We start from the raw sequence: 24065 nt of genomic DNA, 5'->3' as shown, positions 1-24065 counted from the left end.
CCCCATAGACTATAACCTACCAGGCTCCTCTGTCCATGGGATTTTACAGGCAAGAGTCCTGGAGTGGGTTGCCATTCCCTTCTCCAGGGGATCTTCCCGACCCAGGGCTCGAACCCAGGTCTCCCGCCTGGCAGCCAGGGGGCAAAAGTAAATTCATTTTAGTTTCACAATCCAAGTAGAAAAACTGTACCCAGACCCATACTGCATGCTTTTACTTTTCACCAGTAAAATGTAGAACTTTAATTTACTAAGACAACAACACACAAACATTGTTTTGTATTATGTCAAATGCCCACCAGTGAGAAGCTTGGCATTACAGAATAAATCTGTGTATAGCCTAAGAAGGTAAGGAAGCCTGGGGCAGAAAGGGTCTGAGAGCAAGAAAAAGCATGACCTGGATTTTGGAGCCCCAAGTCTTGCCCCTGTCCAGCCCCTGAGTGCCTGGCATGGCCCTTCAAGGCCATCTGCAAAGTAGAAAGTTGGACAGAATGGGTTCCTCTGAGGGGGAAGTTCCAGAGCCAAACTGGAGACTGGGAAGGCCACCCACACCTGCTCTGTGAGGTCATAGAGCCAACAGTTCCGCTTGACCCGGGGAGGGTTCCACACAGGACCTTTCAGGCAACGCTAGGTGGGAGCAGCAGCAGCAGCCACTTCCTCCTCACCGACTCCCAGAGATCCCCACCGCCAATTCCCCGTCCTAGAGAAGGACATCGATGCCCCGGTCCTCCAGGCACCCTGGGGACTCGTGTGACCAACCCGAAAATGTGGCCCACGGCCCCAGGGAGGTCAGGCCCAGGAGGTGAGAACAGCAGCCCCTCCCTCTGCGCAGCCCTGACAAAACACCACCCCTCAGCCCTCTCTTGGAAGCCAGCCGGCGTTAGCAGCTGCGCCACAGACGCAGCACCTGAGGTCAGAGAGATTGGACAGTGGCTTTCAGCCAGGGAGTGGAGGAGCGGTCGTCCGTTCAGCACGTGTTTCTTGAGCACCTGCTGTGTGCCAGGCCCTGGGCAGAGCGCTGGGACGATGGCGTTGCATCGGATGGCCGTGCTCCCTGCCCCCGTGGAGCTCACGTGAGGGAGACAGATAGTAAACGAGCAAGCACGCCTCTCTGCCGTCTGTATCCGTAGGAGGCCTCTGCTTGCAGGTGGTAGAAGTTCCCACTCAAAACAGTGCCTACCTCTGGGCCCCAGAACAGGTGTCTATCCCTAAAGGAGGGTACACAGAACAACCATACTGGGGTAAGGAGAATGCTATTAGAACTTCAGTATGTGTTTTCTTTAGCTCATCCTCTTTTAATTTATATTCCTCAGGAAGGTGTAAATAAAGCCTATACATTTGAAAGGGTAAATAATATATTAGTCCATTTGGATATATATATATACTTATACATATATGTATATACATATATATAAAACATTGGGAGTATAAAAGTTTAGAGACCATTGACATGGACATGAGTTCAAAGTCATTCAGTCGTGTCTGACTCTTTGCGACCCCATGGACTAGTCCATGGAATTCTCCAGGCCAGAATACTGGAGTGGGTAGCCTTTCCCTTCTCCAGAGGATCTTCCCAACCCAGGGATTGAACCCAGGTCTCCCACATTGCAGGCAGATTCTTTACCAGCTGAGCCACAAGGGAAACCCAAGAATACTGGCGTTGGTAGCCTATCCCTTCTCCAGCGGATCTTTCTGACCCAGGAATCAAACCAGGGTCTCCTGCATTGCAGGCAGATTCTTTACCAACTAAGCTATTAGAGGCTGTTACCTTAGAAATAAAGAAAAATGTACAAGGCAGGGAATATAGCTAATATTTTATAATAACTATAAATGGAATATAACATTTAAAGTTGTGAGTCACTATATCATATACCTGTAACTTAAAATATTGTACAACTATACTTCAATTTTTAAAAATTTTTAATTAAAGAAAATTTATCTCACGTTCCGAAAGATCCCAAGATATGGATGGCTCCAGAGAATGTTAACTCTGAGGTTCTGCAGTGCCAGCCACGCCCCAGGTTCCTGCCATCTTTTTTGCTCTCCCTTTTGGCTTCCTCTCATGGTTACAAGATGGATACCACCATCACAGGGGTCTCACAGAAGCATGGCCATATGTGGACAGAGAGGAGGATGTTGCCTCTTGTGGGTCTCAGTTTAGCAATGAGAAAACCTTCTCCCCAAGTCCCAGACCCCTTTATCTACCCTACACCTCACCCCTGCAGACTTTCCCATCCTCCAACAGACTGAGACAGAAACAATCAGAAATCAATCAGATCCACCCTAATCACTCGGGGAGAAGGGGACAAGGGACCAAAATCAGTCTTCTGCCAGTAAGAGGAAGGAGTGGCTTTTGAATGCCAACCACCCGTGACTGCCACAGCAAACTGAGTCCTTTCCTCTGAAGAGGCCTGCACTCTGAGGGTCAGCCACACCTCGGTCTGTCCCTGATTCTCAGCCTTGTGGTCTTGCGCAAACTTTTCTGCAATTCAGTTTCTCCATCTGGAGCACGGGGACGCCACGCTCCTTGTGAGATGTAAAATACAATTGTGAATCCTGTCGTTGTCAGGATCGTCCAACGAGGCCGGAACATCTGCAGGATGACAGAGGCGCCTTCGTCAAACGCAAGTGAGAAGGGAAGGCAGGGGGGCGCCCTGGGTGTCTTTGTGGGCAGTGAGGGGCTGAAGCTCAGAGATGTCAAGTGGGCACCCCAGGGTGCCCCATCAAGGGGCAGGGCCGGGGGTAGGGATGCTCCTGCGGTGTCTGCAGGCGCCTTGTCCCAGAGGCTGGCGGTGACATGACGGCCCTGTGCTCCCTGCAGGTGACGCCTTCCTGCTGCCTGTCCGCGCCAATGCCCCGGGCCTGACCCAGTGTGTGCTGGGATGTATGTGTACGTATGCACAGAAGAGCTGCCTTGGCCGTCAGCCTGGGCCTGGGAAGAGGGCCCAGCCTCAAGCTGGGCTGCAGGTGGAGCTCTGGAGGTCTTCCCTTCAGAGGCATCAGGGGTGTCATTCCAGCGAGGAATGAGGGTTGGAAAGAGGGACTGGGAGGGAGATCTGCTGTTTGGAGAAGCAGCTAACTGCCAGCCCTCCCCCACTCTGCCACTAGCCTGGCCCCTGAACTCATTCGAATGGTTCCATGCAACTCACCCTCACTTTGATGACATGGTTCTCACCACACCCTAAAGATCAGCACAGTCTTCTGTATTCCTCCAGCCATACCTTCGCTATTCATCCACTCAGTCATTTATCCAACCATCTGTCTGTTATCCATCTGTTGGAGTATCCATACACCGTATTAGTTCATCCATCCATCCAAGCCCTTCACTGGGTCATCCATCAATACACCCATGCTTTTGTTAACATTCACATCCATTCAGTCATCAACTCATCCACCCCTCTATCCCCCTTCTCATTCTCCCATCCTCTCACCCATCTTCCTAATCATCTCTTTTCCAAGTCATTCTCTTAACCATTCGTCCATGTATCCATGCCTCCTCCCACCTACACACCCATTCTGAACCCATACTTTTTGCCTAGCTTCATGCACCACAATAGTAATGAACCAGACAAGCCCTCTTCTACTGAGAAGCTTTCAGTGTCTGGGAATAGACATGGCAGGGACATCTCAAACTTTTCTTGCTCTTGAGTCACTTTTAAGTATTTAGTACCTGCCAGTCACTAGTGGGTTTACAGTTCTAGTACTCAGCCCAAGCTGATGCTTACCTATAAGTAGCTCAAAGAACTGTCCTGGCCTCAACGAGCAAATTGAGAGGATCTCCCAGCAACAGGGTCTCACCCTGTGAGTTGTCATAGGATAACATAAGATAAGAAGGAGGATGCAGCTGCTACTGCTCTCCTGTCTCCTCCACAGCCTGGATCACCTGCCTGGCCTGCTTCCTGAGGACTCGGGCTCACCGGGTTCTGTTCAACACTTGCAGGTGAGCGGGGGCAGGAAGCGGGAGGGTTATGGGGACTGGAACTGTGTACTGGTGACCATGGCAACTCCATCACTGGCTTAGACCTCTCCTCAGATAAGCTATATCAAATCTGGTTTATATCAGACCCCTCACCCCAGAATCCAATGTGGCTCCCCATCACTCCAGCACCTCAGGCTATAGCCCTCTGAAATCTTGCCTCACCCTTCCTTTCCCAGCTCCCCTTTTTCTGCTTTCTGCAATAGATCCATTGGGCCAGCATGGCTAGGATTCTCACTCCCTGGACCCACCATACCTCTTCCCACCTGCATAGGGTTGCAGAGACTGTTCTTCCTGCCTGGAATGTCTGCTCCATTCTTTCCCTTTTCATTTCCTGCCCATGCAAATGCCTCTGAATTCCTGCCGAGTTTTGACCTCATTCATGCATTTAAAGTTTACATTCTAAGCATTTCTTATTTATTTCTGGTCGTGCTATGTCTTTGCTCTGTGTGCGGGCTGTCTCTAATTGTGGCGAGGGTGGGCTACTCTCTAGTTGGGGATCATGAGCTTCTCATTGCACTGGCTTCTCTTGTTTGCAGAGCTTGGGTTTTAGGGCTCCCAGGTTTCAGTAGTTGTGGTGCAAGGGCTTAGTTGCCCCGCGGCATGTGGAATCTTCCTGGACCAGGGATCAAACCTGTGTCCCTCACATTGAGAGGTGGATTCTTAGCCACTGAACCACCAGGAAAGTCTGAAACATTTCTATAATGCCTTCTCAGGGCCCAGTCTTGGCTCCTCCACACATGAGCTCCCATGTGTGGAGAAGGCAGACACCAAACTGTGGAATATTCTTAATGGGATGGGAATACCAGACCACTTTACCTGCCTCCTGAGAAACCTGTATGCAGGACAAAATCAACAGTTGGAACTGGACATGGAACAACAGACAGGTTCCAAATTGGGAAAGGAGAACATCAAGGCTGTATATTGTCACCCTGCTTATTTAACTTCTATGCTGAGTACATCACGCGAAATGCTGGGCTGGATGAAACACAAGCTGAAATCAAGAGTGGCGGGAGAAATATCAACAATCTCAGATGTGCAGATGATACCACTTTAATGGCAGAAAGGGAAGAGGAACTAAAGAGCCTCTTAATGAAGGTGAAAGAGGGAAATGAAAAAGCTTTCTTTCAAACTCAAACATTCAAAAAACGAAGATCATGGCATCTGGTCCTATCACTTCATGGCAAATAGATGGGGAAACAGTGGAAACCATGAGAATTCATTTTCTTGGTCTCCAAATTCAGTGCCGACGGTGACTGCAGCCATGAAATTAAAAGACCCTTGCTCCTTGGAAGAATAGCTATGGCAAACCCAGACAGTATATTAAAAAGCAGAGATGTCACTTTGCCAACAAAGGTTCATCTAATCAAAGTTATGTATGGATGTGAGAGTTGGACCATGAAAAGTTTACACATCAAAGAATTGATGCTTTCAGACTGTGGTGCTAGAAAAGACTCTTGAGAGTTCCTTGGACAGCAAGGAAATCATCCTTGAATATTCATTAGAAGGACTGATGTTGAAGCTGAAACTCCGATACTTTGGCTACCTGATGCGAAATACTGACTCATTGGAAAAGACTCTGATGCTGGGAAAGATTGAAGGCAAAAGGAGAAGGGGGTGACAGAGGATGAGATGTTTGGATGGTATCACTGACTCAATGGACATGAGTTGAGCAAACTCAGGGAGGTAGTGAAGGACAGAGAAGCCTGGTATGCTGCAGTTCATGGGGTCGCAAAGAGTTAGACACAACTTAGCAACTGTAACAACAGCAACAAAGCTGGGGGTGTGGAGTCTGGAGGTTGTAGGCAGAGGGCACATTTAAACTAAGCCCTGAAGGATGCACTTACTGGGGGAGAAGCTGGAAAGGGGCAAACAGTATGTACATGGAGGGAGAGAGTGAGGAGGATGTGGGTGAACACTAAGAGTTGATATCTGATGGCCAGAGATACTGGACTAAGGGCTTTCTTTCCTCGGAGATGCTGTGGAGACACAGGGCATGGCCAGCATCTTGGAGAAAGTGTCATGGCCCAGATAGGAATGTGCTTCTCGGGCTGTGTTCAGGGCAAGGGCCAGGCTGAGACTGTCCAGCCTGTGCAAAGCCCTGCTTCACTTTGACCATCACTTCTCTCTCTTCCAGATACAAGCTGTTCATCCACAAGCTGATAGAAAAAGCAGGCGTTCTGATCCTCTGTGCTTTCGGTACGTGTCCAGGACCCTGTCCCATTCCAGGTGGAGGTCCCTAACCCTGGGCTCGTGCCCATCCTGGGGAGGGAAAGAGCTGTGGCACCAACTATGTGGCACTGTGTCCGACACTGTCCCTCTAGGAACCCCAGTATCCTCATCTGTCTAATGAGTGTTGCTGTGAGGATAAAATGATGTTCAAGGAAAATGTTTGAAAGCTTTGAAAACTGTAAGGTTCTCCCCAAACCGTATTATATAACATTCTTATTCTTCCTCTTCTTCTTTTCCCTCTCCCTCCCTCCCTCTTTCTCCCTCTCTCTTTCTTTCTCAGTTTCTGTGGCTTCCTTCCAGCCAACACCACCACCTCTCACATCACAGCTTTGCTTTCTCAAGCAAAGAAATCTCCTCCTTCTATTTAAATACACCACCAGGTGGGGGTTGAGGGAGAGGGAAAGCAGAGAATTTACTAGGAAGTTAGAAATTCCTGGACAATATAATCCAACAGATAAGACTTTTTAAAATAATAGCTTTATTGAGGTGTACTTCACACACCATAAATCACCCCATTTTAAGTGTATAATTCAGCAGTTTTTAATGTGTTCACAAAGTAGTACATCCATCACTACTATCAAATTCCAGTATTTTCACTGCCAGAGAAAGAAACTTCCCAGTCCCTGGAAGTCATTCTCCATATCCCCTTTCCTTACACCTAGGCAACAATTAATCTATTTTCTGACTTTAAGGGTTTGCCTGATCTGGACATTTCATATAAATAGAATCATGCAATATGTTGCCTTTCGTTTCCTTTCACTTACAGTGTTTTCAAAGTTCATCTGTATTGTAGTATACACAAGACTTTCATTACTTTTTGTGGCTGAAAAGCCATTGTGTAGATAAACCACATTTTGCTTATCCTCCATCAGTGATGAATATTGGGGTTATTTCTACTTTTTGGCTCTTATTGATAATGCTGCTGTTAGCATTCCTGTAGTATTTTTGTGTGGACACGTGTTTTCAATTTTATTGGGTATATATTGTACCTAGGCATAGAATTGATGGGTCATTTGATTACTCTATGAATAACTATCTGAGGAATTGACAAATTTCTCTTCCAAATGGCTGCACCATTTTACATTCCCACTGGCAATGCATGGGGATTCCAATCATTGCTGTCCGTCTTTTATATTAGACATCCTAGGGCATGCAAAGTAACATCTCATGGCAATTTTTATTTCATTTCCCTAATGATTAATGACGTTAGGTATCTTTTTTTGTGCTTATTGGCCGTTTGGATATCATCTTTGGAGAAAGGTCTAATCAGATTTTTGCCCATTTTTAAATTGGATTTTTTTACTTTTTATTACTGAGTTCTAAAAATCCCTTGTATAGTTAAGATACAAAAGTCCCTTATTAGATATATGATTTGCAAATGTTTTCTCTTATTCTGTGGGTTATCCTTCTTGATGGGGTTTTTGATTAAGGCCAATTGTATGTTTTGATTACATCTGATTTGTCTCACTTCTTTTTTTTTTTTTTAATTTTTTTTATTAGTTGGAGGCTAATTACTTCACAACATTTCAGTGGGTTTTGTCATACATTGACATGAATCAACCATAGAGTTACACGTATTCCCCATCCTGATCCCCCCTCCCACCTCCCTCTCCCCCTGACTCCTCTGGGTCCTCCCAGTGCACCAGGCCCGAGCACTTGTCTCATGCATCCCACCTGGGCTGGTGATCTGTTTCACCATAGATAATATACATGCTGTTCTTTCGAAACATCCCACCCTCACCTTCTCCCACAGAGTTCAAAAGTCTGTTCTGTACTTCTGTGTCTCTTCTTCTTTTTTGCATATAGGGTTATCATTACCATCTTTCTAAATTCTGTATATATGTGTTAGTATGCTGTAATGTTCTTTATCTTTCTGGCTTACTTCACTCTGTATAATGGGCTCCAGTTTCATCCATCTCATTAGAACTGATTCAAATGAATTCTTTTTAACGGCTGAGTAATATTCCATGGTGTATATGTACCACAGCTTCCTTATCCATTCATCTGCTGATGGGCATCTAGGTTGCTTCCATGTCCTGGCTATTATAAACAGTATCTCACTTCTTTTGTGGTATGTACTTTTGGTGTCATAGCTGAGAAACTATTGCCTCACCCAAATTGATAAGGATTTACTCCCATGTTTTATTCTAAAATTTTATAATATTAGCCCTTACATTTAAGTCTATGGTTCATTTTTTTAGTTAATTTTTGTATGTAGTGTGAGGTAAGGGACCAACTTTATTTTTTAATGTAGGTATACAGTTGTTCCAGTACCATTTACTGAAAAGACTATTCTTTCCTCCATTGCACTGCCTGGCACCTTTATTGAAAATCAACTGACTATAAATATGAGGATTTATTTCTGTACTTTCAGTTCTACTCCATTGACCTATATGTCTTTGTGTTTGCTAGTATCCCTGGATTGGTTGCTTTATAGTAAGTTTTCGAATCTAGAAGTGCAAGTCCTCCAACTTTGTTTTTTTTTTAAGATTGTTTTGGCTATTATGGATCCCTTACATTACAATATGAATTTTAAGATTGACTTTTTAATCTCTTCTGAAGAGAGCATTGGGATTTCGATATAGATTGCATTGATCCACATTTGAATCTGGGGAGTACTGTCACCTGAACAGTGTTAAGCCTTCCAGTCCATGAACTTTGGGCTGTCTTTCCATTACTGATGGATAACTCTATACCTCTTTAACAAAGTCGCTCAGTTGTGTCCAGCTCTTTGCGACCCTATGGACTGTATGTAACCTACCAGGCTTCTCTGTCCATGGGATTTTCCAGGCAAGAGTTGGGTTGCCAAGAAATAGGTTGCCATTTCCTTCTCCATGCCTCTTTATAGTTTGGCAATTCTTTTGTTAAACTTATTCCTAAGTATTTTATTCTTTGAGATTCTATTATAAATGGGATTTTCTTAATTTCATTTTCATATTATTCATTGCCAGTGTTTAGAAAGACCGTTTCCTCGAGGGACTGGCTCCAGGAGCCCCTATACATACCAAGGTCTGAAGATGTTCAAATCTTTATATAAAATCATGTAGTACAATGAATACAGTCAGTTCTCCTTACATGCAGGTTTTGCATCTGCAGATTTGACCAACTGAGGGTGGAAATTTCAATTAGCAGTTGGTTGCATCTGCGAATGTGAAACCCTCCAACATGGAGAGCCAACTGTTTATCTACTGAAAAAAAATCTGCATATAAGTGGACTCCACAGTTCAAGCACTTGCTGTCAAAGGTCAATTGTACAACTGATTTTTGTGTACTGATCTTGTATCCTGCAACCTTGCTGAACTCATATGTTACTGCTAACACTGGGCAAGACACCCAGTCTTGGATACTTTAAGATTTTTATATGCAACATCATGTCATCTGCTTTTTATTTCTTTTTCTTAACTAATGAACCTGGCTCAAATCCCCAGAATAATGTTAAATAGAAATAGCAAGAGCAGGGAATTCTTTGGTGGTCCAGTGGTTAGGACACGGTGCTTTTGCTGCCAGGGCCTGGGTTCAATCCCTGGTCAGGGAACTAAGATCCTGCAAGCTTCATAGGATCAAAAAAAAGAGAAAGGAAATTTTAAGAGCAGACCCCTTGTCTTACTCCTGATCTTAGGAAGAAAACCTCCAGTGTTTCACCATTAAGCATGATGTTAGCTGTGGGTCATAAACAACTTTTATCAGATTGAGGAAGTTCCATTCTTTTCTTTGGAGTTCCATTCTATTCTATTTAAAAACAAGAAATAGATTTTAAAGGTATTTAATAATGACTTGAATAATGAGATTTCAGATAGCACAGAAATCATAAAATGCAAGGGAGACCACCCCCTTTCCTTCTTTTTGCCAATTATCCCCAGTAGGATTAAGACTGGAGAGGAAGAAGAAACAGATTACTTGGTTTGTGTGAGCTGATATGCACATATGATATCATTGGATCACGAAGTGGATTTTACTGTTATTCCCATTTTACAAAGGAGTAAACTGATGTATAGAGGGATTAAGTAACTTCTCCCAAAACTGCACGGTGCTAGGAAGTGGCAAGGCTTGGATCTGAATCTAGAAGCCTTAACTCCAAAGCCTAACATATAAGCTCTTAAGTTTTCATCTTAAATGCTCATTCTCATTCCCCCACTCCCACAGGATTTTGGATGTTTTCTGTGCACTTACCATCCAAAATGGACATCTGGCAGGTGAGTGCGTACTCTCTTCAGGCCCCACCCCTGACTGACCTCACCCCAAGCAGTCAATATCACCTTCATAAGTTCCTTTCCCTCTTACCACTTTTGGACCCTATTCAGTTGCTGACTCATTCCAGATACAAACCTCTGCCTTTGTCTTGTACCCCACCTGGAACCATTTCTGCTGTCAAAATGTGACTTTCAAGGACCAGATGCATAGCTTCTCCTCCAGGATCCTCTCCTGTCACTGATTCCCAGAGGTGACCCATCTTTCCTTTATCAAGGCCCCCACCTAAAATGGGGTGGTGTGGCCAAAGAACACATTTCTCTCTCTACTCAAGGCAGTTTGTTCTTTTGCTCAAATGAGATGAGACCTTTACTTTGTGGTTCCTGGAGAAGAAGGAGGAGAAATCAGTGGCCAAAGTTCCCTGTCTGAGGACAGCAGAGTCTCAGAAAGTCTAGAGAGAAGGGATCTGATGAACCTGTCCTCCCCTCTCTTCTTCTCCCCTTATGAACTCCATCATATGCTTCCCTCTCCTCCAGAAATACCCAAGCAGAGGTGGTCACATTCCCCTATTCTTCTACAATTTTCTGTAATCATAACTGCTTCCCCAACTGTATTGAGAGTCATGAAGACAGAGTCATATCTGATTCACTCCAGCAATGTCCGCCTCAACGCCTGGTACAAGGCGAACATGATCAATTCTGGACATTTAGATGGCCAGATGGGGGTGTGATTGGAGGTGGGATGGAAGTGGTGGATGTAAGGATGCGGGAAATGGATAGTGGGATAGGAGGATGAATGAATGGAAGAAGGGACAGATGAGAGAGTGGATGGATGGGAGGGCAGATGGGATACGGATGAGTAAATGGTTGGATGGATAGATAGATGAATGGATGGTTGAGTGGGACAGTGGATAGATAGGAGGGTAGATGGATGCATGCATACATGGACTGATGAAAGGGTCGATGGATAAGGTAAGGTGGATGGATAAGAAAGACTGGATAAATGAAGGGGCAGATGGATGGGAAAGGGGGATGAATAGGATGGTAGATGGGTGGGAGGTTTGATGGAAGTGTATGCAGATGATGAACAAAAAGGAGGGTAAATTGGATTTTGAATGGATGGCAGGTGGAAAAAAATAAGAAAGTGGAAGGATGGATGGATTTATGATTGTGGGAGGATGGATTGATAAAATTCTGCTGGGCCCAGATTAGGCCATCTGAAGGAGATCCCTTGCTTTCCTCAATTTCCCACCAGGAAGACAGCATAGATAGTCCACTGCAAAGCTTCAGGTAAGAAGAATCTGCTTAATAGTCCTATTGTTACCTAAAAACCAGAGCTATAGCCAAGATCTACTGGCTAAGATTATGGGGTCTGCCAGAACAAATTGGGCTTAAATCTCAGCTCCCATACTTTCTAAATGGCTAAATTTATGCAAGTCCCTTCACTTCTCCTTTATGAAATAAACATAACACCCAACTTGCTCTTGGTAATTATGGATATTAAAGAAGATGTTGCGAATAGTTCCTGGCCCATAGTTTGTGTTCAGCAGATGGTTTTGGTTGTTATTGTTATTTAGTTATAAGTCCTGTCTGGCTCTTTGCAACCTCATAGACTATAACCTGCCAGGCTCCTCTGTCCATTGGATTTCCCAGGCAAGAACACTGGAGTGAGTTGCCATTTCCTTCTCCAGGGGATCTTCCCAATCTAGGCAAAGAACTTGTGTCTCCTTCTTGGCAGCTGGATTCTTTACCACTGAGCCACTTGGGAAAGCCCCAGCAAATGGTAGCTGAGAAGAAATTTTAACCAAGATACACCCATGGCAGCATCCTTAAATGAAAAAAAACTCTCAAATACTCAGAAGGAATGAGTTGGGTTTAAGGATAGTCAGATAGTCCAAGCAGAAGGAAGGGTTTGATTAATGTTCATTGCTCTAAATTCTTAGAGATAAGATTTTGGGGGGTAGGTCTAGGGATAGGCCCATGAGAGTGGGAAGATGTGAAGCTAGTTCTTTGTGCGCTGACTGGCAGAGGTAGAAGCTGAGGGTGATAGCAGCAGCATCACAAATCAGTCGCTCTTTGTTCTCATTCCTTCCTCATAAGGATGTACCAAGAGAAGGTGCGACATCATACTGGGGAAATCCAGGACCTCCGAGGTCACTTGAACCAGCTCATAGCCAAGCTCCAAGAGATGGAAGCCATGTCAGATGAGGTGAGTTGATAACCATTCTGCCCTGAAACACCTGATTTCTCTGTCTGATGTCCAGCTCCTCATATCCCAAGTTTTAGTGGAACATATGCCCGGATAACTTCCTGGGAAAGAGTAAAATAAGATGTATATATTAATTTTGTTTTTAGAACTTGCATGTTTGAAAGCATCTTTATTCTACCCTTGCACTTGTTGATAGTTTAGTTGGGTATAGAATTATAGATAGGAAAAATTTCCCCTGAGAATTTTGAAAGAATTCCATTATTGTGTTCTAGTTTATACTGTTGCTTTAGAGAAGTCTAATATCACTCTTACTATTTGTCCTTTGAGTGTGGTCTGTTTCCATGCCTAAGTTTGTAGGATATTCTTTTTATCTCCAGTGTTCTATGTTTAACCTGCTTGGGGATTCCTGAACTTACTGACTCTATGAGTTGATCTTTTTCAGTAGTTTTGGAAAATTATTAGCTACTATTCCTTAAAACATTGTTTTTAACCCATTATCTATCACCTCTCCTGAGACATCAATTATAACTATCCTAATCTCTGGAGTGTTTTACATATTATTCCTGTATTTTTTCCTTGTTTGCTTGTTTTTTCATTCTTTTTCTCTATATGCTTAAGTTTTGATGCTTTCTCTTCATATTTCTTCAGGTTCACTAATAATCCTATAGTCTGCTTTATCCAATCTACTGCTAAACATTTCTGTTAAGTTCTTAATTTCATATATTGCATTGTCTAGTTCTGGAATATACATTAGATTATTTTTCATAGATTTTAATTCTATGGTGGAATTCTCCAACATTTCATCTATATTGTCCATCTTTTCCTTTATTTTATTTAACATATTGGTCACAGTTATTTTTAAATCCTTGTCTGCTAAATCTAATACCTGGATCATCTATGATCTCCTATTGCCTGTTTTTTCTTTGGTGTATCAATCTTATGGTTTTGTCTTTTCATACCTGGTAATTTTTTAGTGTTTTCTGGACATTTTTTTACAAAAAAAACTAGATGTTCCAGATAATTATAATTTCAACTAGGTAGAGTTGCCCCTTTTCTTCGTAAGGAAGATGAAGAATACTGATCACTTCTATGCAAACTTGCATTGAACTGGTTCAGATCTAGATTGTAATTTTTATAGGATTTATTCAAAGGTTTTTGGCTTAGCCCTCTAGCCTCCTGCCCATGCAGTTTCAAAAATTGGTAAATGTCTTGATGGGAAAGACTGAACATATGTTTGAGGCCTCTTGAATTTTCAATTTTTGTATTGAAGTATAGTTGATGTACAATGTTGTGTTAATTTCTACTCTACAGGAAAGTGATTCAGTTACACATTTCAAACTTTCCCAATATGTTTGTCAGAAAATATTGAATATAGTTTCCTGTGCTAGATAGTAGGAACTTATTGTTTACCCATTTTCTATATAATGGTTTGCATCCACTAATCCCAAACTCCCTCCCCAATTCCCCCACCCTCTGAGCAACCACAAGTCTGCTCTTTATGTCTGTGAGTCTGCTTCCATTTTGTAGATAAGTTCATTTGTGTCATACTTTAGATTCAACATATAAATGATATCGTATGGTGTTTGTCTTTCTGACTTCACTTAGTATGATAATCTCTAGGTCCATCCATGTTGAGGCAAAAAGGATGGTTTCATCCTTTTTATGACTGAACATATACTTACCACATCTATTTACCCATTTAACTGCCAAAGGACATTTAGGTTGATTCCATGTCTTCGCGATTATAAATATAACAAATGTTGGAGTGCATGTTTCTTTTTGAATTATAGCTTTGTATGGATATATGCCCAGGATTGGGATTGTAGGATCCTGTGCTTGGATGCTTTTGAACTATGGTGTTGAAGAAGACTCTTGAGAGTCCCTTGGACTGCAAGGAGATCCAACCAGTCCATCCTAAAGGAGAGAAGTCCTGGGTGTTCATTGGAAGGACTGATGCTAAAGCTGAAACTCCAATACTTTGGCCACCTGATGCGAAGAGTTGACTCATTGGAAAAGACCCTGATGCTGGGAGGGATTGGGGGCAGGAGGAGAAGGGGATGACAGAGGATGAGATGGCTGGATGCCATCACCGACTCAATGGGCGTGAGTCTGAGTAAACTCCAGGAGTTTGTGATGGACAGGGAGGCCTGGCGTGCTGTGATTCATGGGGTCGCAAAGAGTCGGACACGACTGAGTGACGAACTGAACTGCAACTCTATTTTTAGTTTTTTGAGGAACTTTTTTTCCATAAAGGTTGCACCAGTTTACATTCCCAAGAATGTGTAAGAAGATTCCCTTTTCTTCACACCTTCTCCAGCATTTGTTATTTATAGACTTTTTAATGATGGCCATTCTGACTGGTGTGAGGTGGTACCTCATTGTACTTTTGGTTTGCATTTCTCTAATAATTAGTGATGCTGAGCATAATTTCATGTGTCTGTTGGTCATCTGTATGTCTTCTTTGAAGAAATGCCTCTTTAGGCCTTCTGCTCATTTTCCAATTGGGTTGTTTTTTGTTGTTGAATTGTATGTGCTGTTTGTATATTCTGGAAAGTAAGCCCTTGTTGGTCATGTTATTTACAAATATTTTCTCCCAACCTGTAAGTTGCTTTTTCACTTTGTATGTGGTTTCTTTTGATGTACAGAAACTCATAAATTTGATTAGGTTCTATTTGCTTTGAGGGGATTTTCTTTTGGGTTTTGTGGGGGGGGGGGGTTGCTTTTATTTCTATTGCCTTGGGAGACTGATTTAAGAAAATGATTGGTATGATTTATGTCAAAGAATGTTTTGCCTATGTTCTCTCCTAAGAGTTTTATGGTGTCATGTCTTACATTTAAGTCTAAACCATCTTGACTTTATTTTTGTGTGGTGTGAAAGTGTGTTCTAATTTCATCGATTTAATGAGGCTTCCAGCTTTTCACTCACTGAAGAGACCTCTTTTCTCTATTGTATATCCTCGCCTCCTTTGTCAAAGATTAATTGACTGTCGGCATATGGATTTATTTCTGGACTTGGAATTTCCAATTTTGGATACAAAATCTCTGACCCCACTGGCAGCCTTCTCTCCCTGGGGCAAGCTTGGATTCTCAGTCTCTCGTTGTAATTGTAATTGGTTTAGTGCCCTCAAGGGAAGAGCAGATGTAGCTACTCAGTATTGACTCAGCATTCCCTCTAGGACAGCAGTTCTCAAAGTGTGGCCTCCATTTCAGCAACAGCAGCATTACCTGGAAAAATGTTAGAAATTCAAATTAATGGGCCCCACCCAGACCGACTGAATCACATACTTTAAGGATGGGAACCAACTTTTCTGTGTTTCAACAAGTCCTTCGGTGATTCTGACATATAATGAGGAAAATCACTGTGCTAAGTCTTTAATCTCTTGCTTGTTTTGTTTTGGCATCTCCTTCCTCAGAGGGATTTTGTTTATTAAGCGCTGTGAGACTGGGAAATTTTATTCTGATTTTCAGAAGGTTTTAAAGCAGCCCTTTAGTTTCTTACATAGTCTTGGATTTCAGTTAACATCTAATGAGGGAAATAAGCCATGGTCAAGGTTCCTTAAGTGTCCAATTCTGTCCTACCTGCTCTGTGTAAATGCTAACAACTTTGCTGTTTTCTCTTTTGTTAGTAGCAGCCCCTGGCCTGACTTAAACCCAGATCCTCAACCCAAGCACAGAATCATCAAATGCCCCAGGGATTAAGAATGTCAGCATATTTCAAAGTGGTTGTTCCCTGTCTAGAATTTTAGTCCATCTGGTCCTGTTTCTTTCATAGTTCAATGATGGTATTAAAACATGATTTAGCAAACCATCTGGCTTTTTCTGGTAGTTTTTAGTGGGACCATTGGTTCTCTGTAACTTACTACATCTAACCTAGAAGCCCTACATCATCTTACCTCACATCTAAAATGTCATAATAATGTACCTATGAGCTAGCCACCTTTGGCTTTCAATGTGGAAACCTTTTCAATGTGGAAACATGTTCTTTAGTCCTAAGAAATGTTCTTTAAGAAAGACAGATATCATATGATATCACTTATATGTGGAATTTAAAATATGATACAAATGGACTTATCAATATTTGCAAAACAGAAACAGACTCACAGACATAGAGAATAAACTTACAGCTACCAAAGAAGAAAAGGAGAGAGGGAAAAATTAGGAGTTTGGGATTAACATTGCACAGTACTATATACAAATATGGGGCTTCCCAGGTAGCGCAGTGGTTGAGAATGTGACTGCCCATGCCGGAGACCCAAGGGATGTGGGTTCGACCCCTGGCTTGGGAAGATGCCCTGGAGGAGGAAATGGCAAGCCACTCCAGTGTTCTTGCTTGGGAAATCTCATAGACAGAGGAGCTTGGCGAGCTACAGTTCAGGGGTCGCAAAGAATCAGATGTGACTGAGCACATAGAAGACATTAAATATAAATAGATAAACAATAAGATCCTACTGTATAGCATAGGGAACTAAGTTCAATATCTTGTAATAACTTATAATGGAAAATAATTTGCAATGTATATTTGTTTGTATACCTGAGTCATTTTGCTGTATACCAGAAACTAACAATATAAATCAACTATACGTCACTTGTTAAAAAAAAAGAGAGAGAAAGTAATATTCTTTAATCGTGATTAAATTGATTACTTATCCCTGGCCCTGGTTGCTCTATTCTCTTTTTTGAAACTCCTCCTATGTGAATGTCAAACTCCTAAACTAATCACCTGCATTTTTCTTTTTTTTTCTTTTCTTCCCACTTTTTTCTCTTTATCTCTTTGTTCTACAATTGAGAAAACACCCTCAGCTTTATCTACCAAAACTTATACTGAATTTTTCATTGCTGCTAACACATTCTCAATTCCTAACAATTTTCTTTGTTCTCTAGGTACTCCTTTTCCTATAATTCTGTTCTTATTTTATGAATACACTATCTTTATCTTTTTATGAGCAATGTCTTTTCTTAGCTTTAGGAGCTCAGTTCTTACCTCTCTGAGTTTCAGTTTCCACACCAACAAATAGAGTATAATTACTACACTATGCTAGTTACCCAGTTACCATCCTAAAACTTAGTAGTGCAGAACAACCATTTTATTATGTCCAGAGATTCTATGAATCAGGAATTCAGACAGGACGCAGTGGAGATGGTTTGTCACTGCTTCACGATATCAGGGGCCTCAGCTGGGAAGACATGAAGGCTGGAGGTGACTCAATATCTGGGTCTGGAATCATCTAGAGGAATCTTTATTCACTTGTGTGGAGGTTGATGCTGGCTGTCAGCTGGGAACTGAGGGCTGTTGACTAAAGTGCCCATAGGTGGTCCCTTTGTATGGCATGGCCTTCCTTACAACACGGCAACTGGCTTCAAACAGTGAACATCCCCCCAAAAGCAGATGGTTCACCTTTTAGGACTGAGCCCACAAGTCATGCAGCGTCACTCCTACCACAGTCACAGGCTCACCCAGATGGATAGGGAGGGAGCTGAAGTCCCATGTGTCCATGAGAAGGGTGTCAAAGTCACACTGAAGGAAGAGCAAGGAAGGGGAGAACTCTGTGCAGTCGTTTTAAGAAAATGCAATCTGCTACTCTGTGAAACTATTTTCTTGGGCTCCAAAATCACTGCAGATGGTGACTACAGCCATGAAATTAAAAGACATTTCTCCTTGGAAGAAAAGCTATGACCAACCTAGAAAGCATATTAAAAAGCAGAGACATTACTTTGCCAACAAAGGTCTGTCTAGTCGAAGCTATGGTTTTTCCAGTATTCATGTGTGGATGTGAGAGTTGGACTATAAAGAAGTCTGACTGCCAAAGAATCGATATTTTCAAATTGCAATGCTGGAGAAGACTCTTGAGAGTCCCCTGGACTACAAGGAAATCCAACCAGTCAATCCTAAAGGAAATCAGTCCTGAATATTCATTGGAAGGACTGATGCGGAAGCTGAAACTCCAATACTTTGGCCACCTGATGCAAAGAACTGACTCGTTGGAAAAGACCCTGATGCTGGGAAAGATTGAAGGCAGTAGGAGAAGGGGACGGCAGAGGATGAGATGGTTAGGTAGTATCATCGACTCAATGGACTTGAATTTGAGCAAACTCCAGGAGATAGTGAAGGACAGATAGTGAAGGATAGATAGCCTGGCATGCTGCAGTTCATGTGGTCACAGAGGCAGATACAACTTAGTGACTGAGCAACACTCTTGTGAAAAGTCTAATCAAATAATGGCCAGTGATTTATTGAGCACCAACTGTGCTCAATGCTTTACGATCTTTATCTAGCAATGTAGAGGTCAAGAACCTGAACTCCGGAACCAGAGTTTCCGGGTCTGCCTCTCACTAGCTGTGTTACCTTGGACAAGTGCCTCAAAATTCTCCTCTTTAAAATGGGGGCAATAATAGTACATACCTCCTAGGGTTGCTGAGAGGGGATAAGTATGAACATATATGAAGCTGAAGACAGTCCTGACATATAGTTGCAGCTTTATGAGTCTTAGCTCTAATCCTCACAAGAGTAGGAGGTGGATGTGATTATTGTTCCAGCTTCTCTGGTTGCTCACACAGTAAAGAATCTGCCTGCAACGCAAGAGACTGGGGTTCGATCGGGAAGATCCCCTGGAAGAGGGAATGGCAACTCACTCCAGTATTCTTGCCTGGGAAATCCCAAGGACAGAGGGGTCTCGCTGGGCTATATGGGGGCACAAAGAGTCAGACAGGACTCAGTGACTAACACGTTCACTTCATAGAGAAGAAAATCAAGACCTGGGGCGGAGCGGGGCGGGGGTGGGGGGCTCACGGGGGGCAGTAAGTAGCCTAGGGACCATTAGCAGGAAAGGTCTGTCTGACTCCAGGCCCCCTGCCCTGGCCTTAACTGAGACTCCTGGTCCTGTATGTATGACCATGCATCACAAAGGGTGTGAACTCACCGAGTAAACCCCATGGCTGGGCCGGGGGCGGCCCTGGACCTCCTCACAGCATAGCACGTGACAACCCTGTGTGTGGACCAGACAGGGGCCAGCAGGCAGGGACAAGAAGGTGTCCTGAGGCCACTCGTCACCTGGTGTGAACACAACTGTGGACCGTGATCTGTAAGAACACACCAGTGCACAGCTTGGGTTTTCTGCCTTCGCAGCAAAAAATGACCCAGAAAATAATAAAGATGATCCAAGGAGATTACATTGAGAAGCCGGACTTTGCGCTGAAGTCGATAGGTGAGTGACTCCCCACCACCCTGCCTCACCAACCAGCCCAGCCCAAGTTTCCTGAGAAACTCTTCAGAGGGTGGATTTCAGCTCTGGAAGGGGCATATCCTGCTAACCTCAGCTGCCAGGCTGCTGTTCTTGTTACAGTTTTCCATTTTCTCCCACAGAGGCTGAGGTGGGAAGGGGAGGCCATCAGCCACCCATCCCCCTCCAAATGTAGGGGTCCACAGAGTTGTCCCTGTCTGGGCAGGGGAGACTGGCCACAGGCCTAATTACAGTTAGGAATCACGCCTTTGAAAAATTAAGCAGTGGCTGCAATAGAGGGGTAGGGAGGAGCACTCTGGGTTGAGGTCTGGTAAGGAGGGTAAGGCAATGGCACCCCACTCCAGTACTCTTGCCTGGAAAATCCCATGGACGGAGGAGCCTGCTAGGCTGCAGTCCATGGGGTCGCAAAGAGTCAGACATGACTGAGCGACTTCACTTTCACTTTTCACTTTTATGCATTGGAGAAGGAAATGGCCACCCACTCCAGTGTTCCAGCCTGGAGAATCCCAGGGATGGGCTCGCACAGAGTCGGACACGACTGAAGTGACTTAGTTAGCAGTAGCAAGGAGGGTAAAGTGCTTTTCGTATCAAACCACAGGAACTGATATGAAAGGTGCCCCTGTGAGGGGCTGCGTGGGAGGCGGCGAGGTGGGCGGGCAGGACGGGCTGACTGGTGTAGACAGCACCAGTTCACCCCAGCACCCCTAGGCCCAAGGAGATGCAGGGTCAGAGGGCTTCGGTCTAAGCTCTCAGACCTGGAGTCTCTTCCTCTGAGAAACGGCTATAATAAGGGCCACAGTGATACTAACTGGGTTATAATAACTAGGCTGACATAAGTGAATGAGCGCCTGCATTGCACCAGGCACTGCTGGAAAAAGTTTATTGTATTAACTCCTTTCAACCTCACAACAACCCTATGAAATGGATGCTCTCATTACTATTGTTATTACTTTTGTTACTCCCCTATCCCAGAGGAGAACGCTGAGGTCCAGAGAGGACCAGTGACTCTTCTGAAGTGTTCCCCTGGCACCTAGTGAGACTCCCCTCCACCGGGCAGATGCCAGGGCCGCTCAGCTGAGACCCCTCCCCCCACCCCCCACCCCCCCGCTGCCATCACCTCCCACACAGGGGCCTCCATCGACTTTGAGCAGACGTCAGCCACATACAACCACGACAAGGCCTGCTCCTACTGGAACTGGATCCGGCTGTGGAACTACGCACAGCCCCCGGACGTGATCCTCGAGGCAGGAGGAAGGACAGGACAGGGGGAGAGTGGCCGGGGTGTGGCCAGGGGCCTGGGGGCAGGAGCTGAAGGCAGAGGTGGGGGTGAGAGTGCAGAGGGTGGGGGCCTGGGGCAGAGTAGGAGCAAGAGAGAGGGAGGAGCCGAGGGAGAAAAAAGGCACAATTGATGGGGTGGGGGTGGTAGTCTGGGGAGAAGTTGGGGTGCTGGGCAGGAGCAGGGGACAGGCCAGGGGCAGGGACAGCCTGCCTTCGCACCGGAAGAGGCCCCTCCCCCAACCCTCAAGTCTTGCAGGTCAGGGAACCCTCTTTGCGCTGGGCTGAGGGGAGGGGTCATCCTTGCTGCCTGCTGTCAGGGAGGCTTCCTGGAGTAGGTGGTACTCGACCGAGCTTTGTAGACAGGAAGGACTGGGCCTGTCCAGAAGGGCCGAGAAGGTCTAGGGAAGCCAGGCTGGGATAAGGAATCTGTTCTTTAACCACCCACCTTCACTGCATCTGCCGCTTCCAGCCCAACGTAACACCTGGCAACTGCTGGGCCTTCTCGGGTGACCGCGGCCAGGTGACCATCCGACTGGCCCAGAAGGTCTACCTGTCCAACCTGACCCTGCAGCACATCCCGAAGACCATCTCACTGTCGGGCAGCCTGGACACCGCCCCCAAGGACTTCGTCATCTACGTGAGCACGCCCCAGCTGGTAGCAATGCTTAGCTGAGGGGACAGCTCGTAATGGCAGCTTTCGCGGCACTGTGATAAACCATACAATCTACGAAGCCTAGAGGGACTGGATGTTAAGGCTGGGGATAGTCAGGGTCAGGGTCAGATCACAGCCTTCTGGGATAGGGGGTAAACAGTACTCTATTACAACCCAAGTTTTTCAGAGCCAATGGAGTCTTCAAAAATAATTGAGCCCCCGTTTTACTGAAAAGGAAACAGATTCAGAGAAAGGGCAGGGACGCATCAAACCCTAGAGTCAATGGCAGTGTTAGAAGTGGACCCTTAACCTTCTGGCTTCCAGTCCAATGCTCTTTCCTATCCTTTACCTGTGCTGCAATGGAACAGTGCCCAAAGAGGTAGAGAGCTCCCCATCCTGGGAGGTGTGCAAGTCTCAACTGGAGTAGGCAGCACCTTCTGGAGTTCCTGCCTGTACCTGATGCTTTATTCTTGGTTCTGATTCTCCAGGGCGTGGAAGGCTCCCCCAAGGAGGAGGTGTTCCTGGGGGCATTTCAGTTTCAGCCAGAAAATATCATTCAGACGTTCCAGCTCCAGGTACCTGAGAAACTCTGCCCATGTTGGGCACCTACTGAACACACGCTGTGTGCAGCGCTTTGCAGGGGACCCCACTTCATGCCCCCCAGCCCGAGGTGGTGCACAGTTGTCACTAACTGACTTGACAGATGAGGAAACTGAGGCCCAGAGTGATGGAGCCACTGCCTAGGGCCTAGAGTGGAACCCTGAGGAGACTCATCTACCTCCATTTCCCTGACCCACCGAGGACCCCGCCCGCTGTGGTTCCTCCCAGGGACAGCAGGTGTTGAGCTGGTAGGGCCCATCAGGCCAGGGTCACTGGCTTTGAACTTAATGTCTCCAGACTGGGAGACCACGTGATCAACACCTGGTTCAACTACAGATGGGGAGAGCTGAGGCCTGGAGGGGAGGGAGTTGGAGGCAGAAGCATGACCAGAGGGTGGCTGCTGGAATGGCCCTGAGACTCAGGAAAATGTCCAGGTTTGGAAATCAGGCTGACCCTGGCCCAAATCCTGACCCAACCCTAAGTTCTATGTGATCACAGACCATTCTCTTCCTCTCTGGGCCTCAGTTTCTGCTGGTGTAATTTCCTGGGAGGTTGAGACCATCCGTGAGATCTCACGGGCCACTGGGCTCCATCCCCTCTGGGTTATGGGGAAGAAAGGGAGGGGGCCACATTTACATAGCACCTACTGTATGCCCAGGGCTGGTAAGCCATCTGGCCCCAAGATCTCACTTCAGTGCTCACGGCAACGCTGGGAAGCACACATTACCCTTGCTCCTCTTACAGACCAGAAACTGAAGCCCAGAGAGGGTATGGTTTGCCCAGGGTGCCAGAGCACGAATGTGCCAGGCCCCCAAGGCTAGGATGCGTTCCCCATCACCGTCGATCTATCTTCCGGCCTCAACCCCTTGCATCCCAGCCCCTGAGTGACTTGCCATGTGGTTCTGGGACATTCCTCTCTCTGAGCTTCAGTTTCCCCACCTACAGAATTGGAGGGTTTCCTTCCACTCCCAAACATTCCTCTGGACAGGCCAGATCAGGGGCTATGAGTGAGATGGCCCCTGTCTGTGGCTCTCCTTCAGAACCAGCCTCCCAGGACGTTTGGGGCCGTCAAGGTGAAGATATCCAGCAACTGGGGGAACCCACGCTTCACCTGCCTGTATCGAGTACGTGTGCATGGCTCTGTGACTCTACCCAGAGAGCAGCCTAACTAAAGCCCCCACCCCAAGAGAGATTAAAGTTTATTCTTCACGTCCAATTCCAAGTGTCTTTTGGCCCCAAAAAGTGAGAGTGGCCTAGGACTTGATGTCTGAAACTCAGTGTGGCAATTATCAATCCCGTCCTGGGTACCCGGGCACCTTCACAACAGCCCCATGAGGCCCCATTTCACAGATGGGGACAATGAAGTCTCCAGGCAAAAAAAACTGACTTGCCAAAAGTCACAGCAAATGGCAGCACCAGGATTCAACTCCAAGCCGTCTGACACCCACATGTGACTCATCTTCTGGTTTCAAGTCAAGTTCTGCCACTGACCCTAGTGTGACCCTGGGCAAGACCCAGTCTTTTCAGTTCCCCCATCTGTACAATAGAGACAGGATCATGGCTGTTGTATCAGATGAGGTGGGAGATGAGAAATCCTTTCTGTGACCATCACAGAGTGTGTCAACATCACACAGATGATTCAGTGTGACATTAGAGAAAACACACATCCTCTCTGGACCTCTGTTTTTCCAGGTGT

The 24065-nt window shown here is 45.3% G+C and overlaps 1 protein-coding gene across 1 annotated transcript; it reads left to right on the top strand.

The window, feature by feature from the left end:
• Positions 1 to 713: 713 nt before the first annotated feature.
• On the top strand, positions 714 to 23541 carry SUN5 (Sad1 and UNC84 domain containing 5). The gene is made up of 13 exons (XM_065921830.1): positions 714 to 799; positions 2567 to 2625; positions 2819 to 2887; positions 3871 to 3937; positions 6111 to 6172; positions 10349 to 10398; positions 11648 to 11682; positions 12493 to 12601; positions 19725 to 19803; positions 20968 to 21083; positions 21587 to 21754; positions 22258 to 22344; positions 23410 to 23541. The coding sequence occupies exons 1-13, from the start codon at positions 714 to 716 to the stop codon at positions 23539 to 23541; spliced, it is 1119 nt and encodes a 372-aa protein (XP_065777902.1).
• The last annotated feature ends 524 nt before the right edge of the window (positions 23542 to 24065 follow it).

Source organism: Muntiacus reevesi, chromosome 2 (genome assembly GCF_963930625.1).
Source record: "Muntiacus reevesi chromosome 2, mMunRee1.1, whole genome shotgun sequence".
NCBI classification, from domain to species: Eukaryota; Metazoa; Chordata; class Mammalia; order Artiodactyla; family Cervidae; genus Muntiacus; species Muntiacus reevesi.
The sequence above is the reverse complement of the archived record's forward strand: the minus strand, read 5'-3'. Positions and strand labels throughout refer to the sequence as shown.

Coding starts and splice junctions, on each gene's coding strand:
- SUN5 (XM_065921830.1), top strand. CDS start 714: ATGCCCCGGTCCTCCAGGCACCCTGGGGACTCGTGTGACCAACCCGAA. Junction 12,602..19,724: donor TGGAAGCCATGTCAGATGAG/GTGAGTTGATAA, acceptor CTGCCTTCGCAG/CAAAAAATGACCCAGAAAAT. Junction 21,755..22,257: donor CCAAGGACTTCGTCATCTAC/GTGAGCACGCCC, acceptor CTGATTCTCCAG/GGCGTGGAAGGCTCCCCCAA.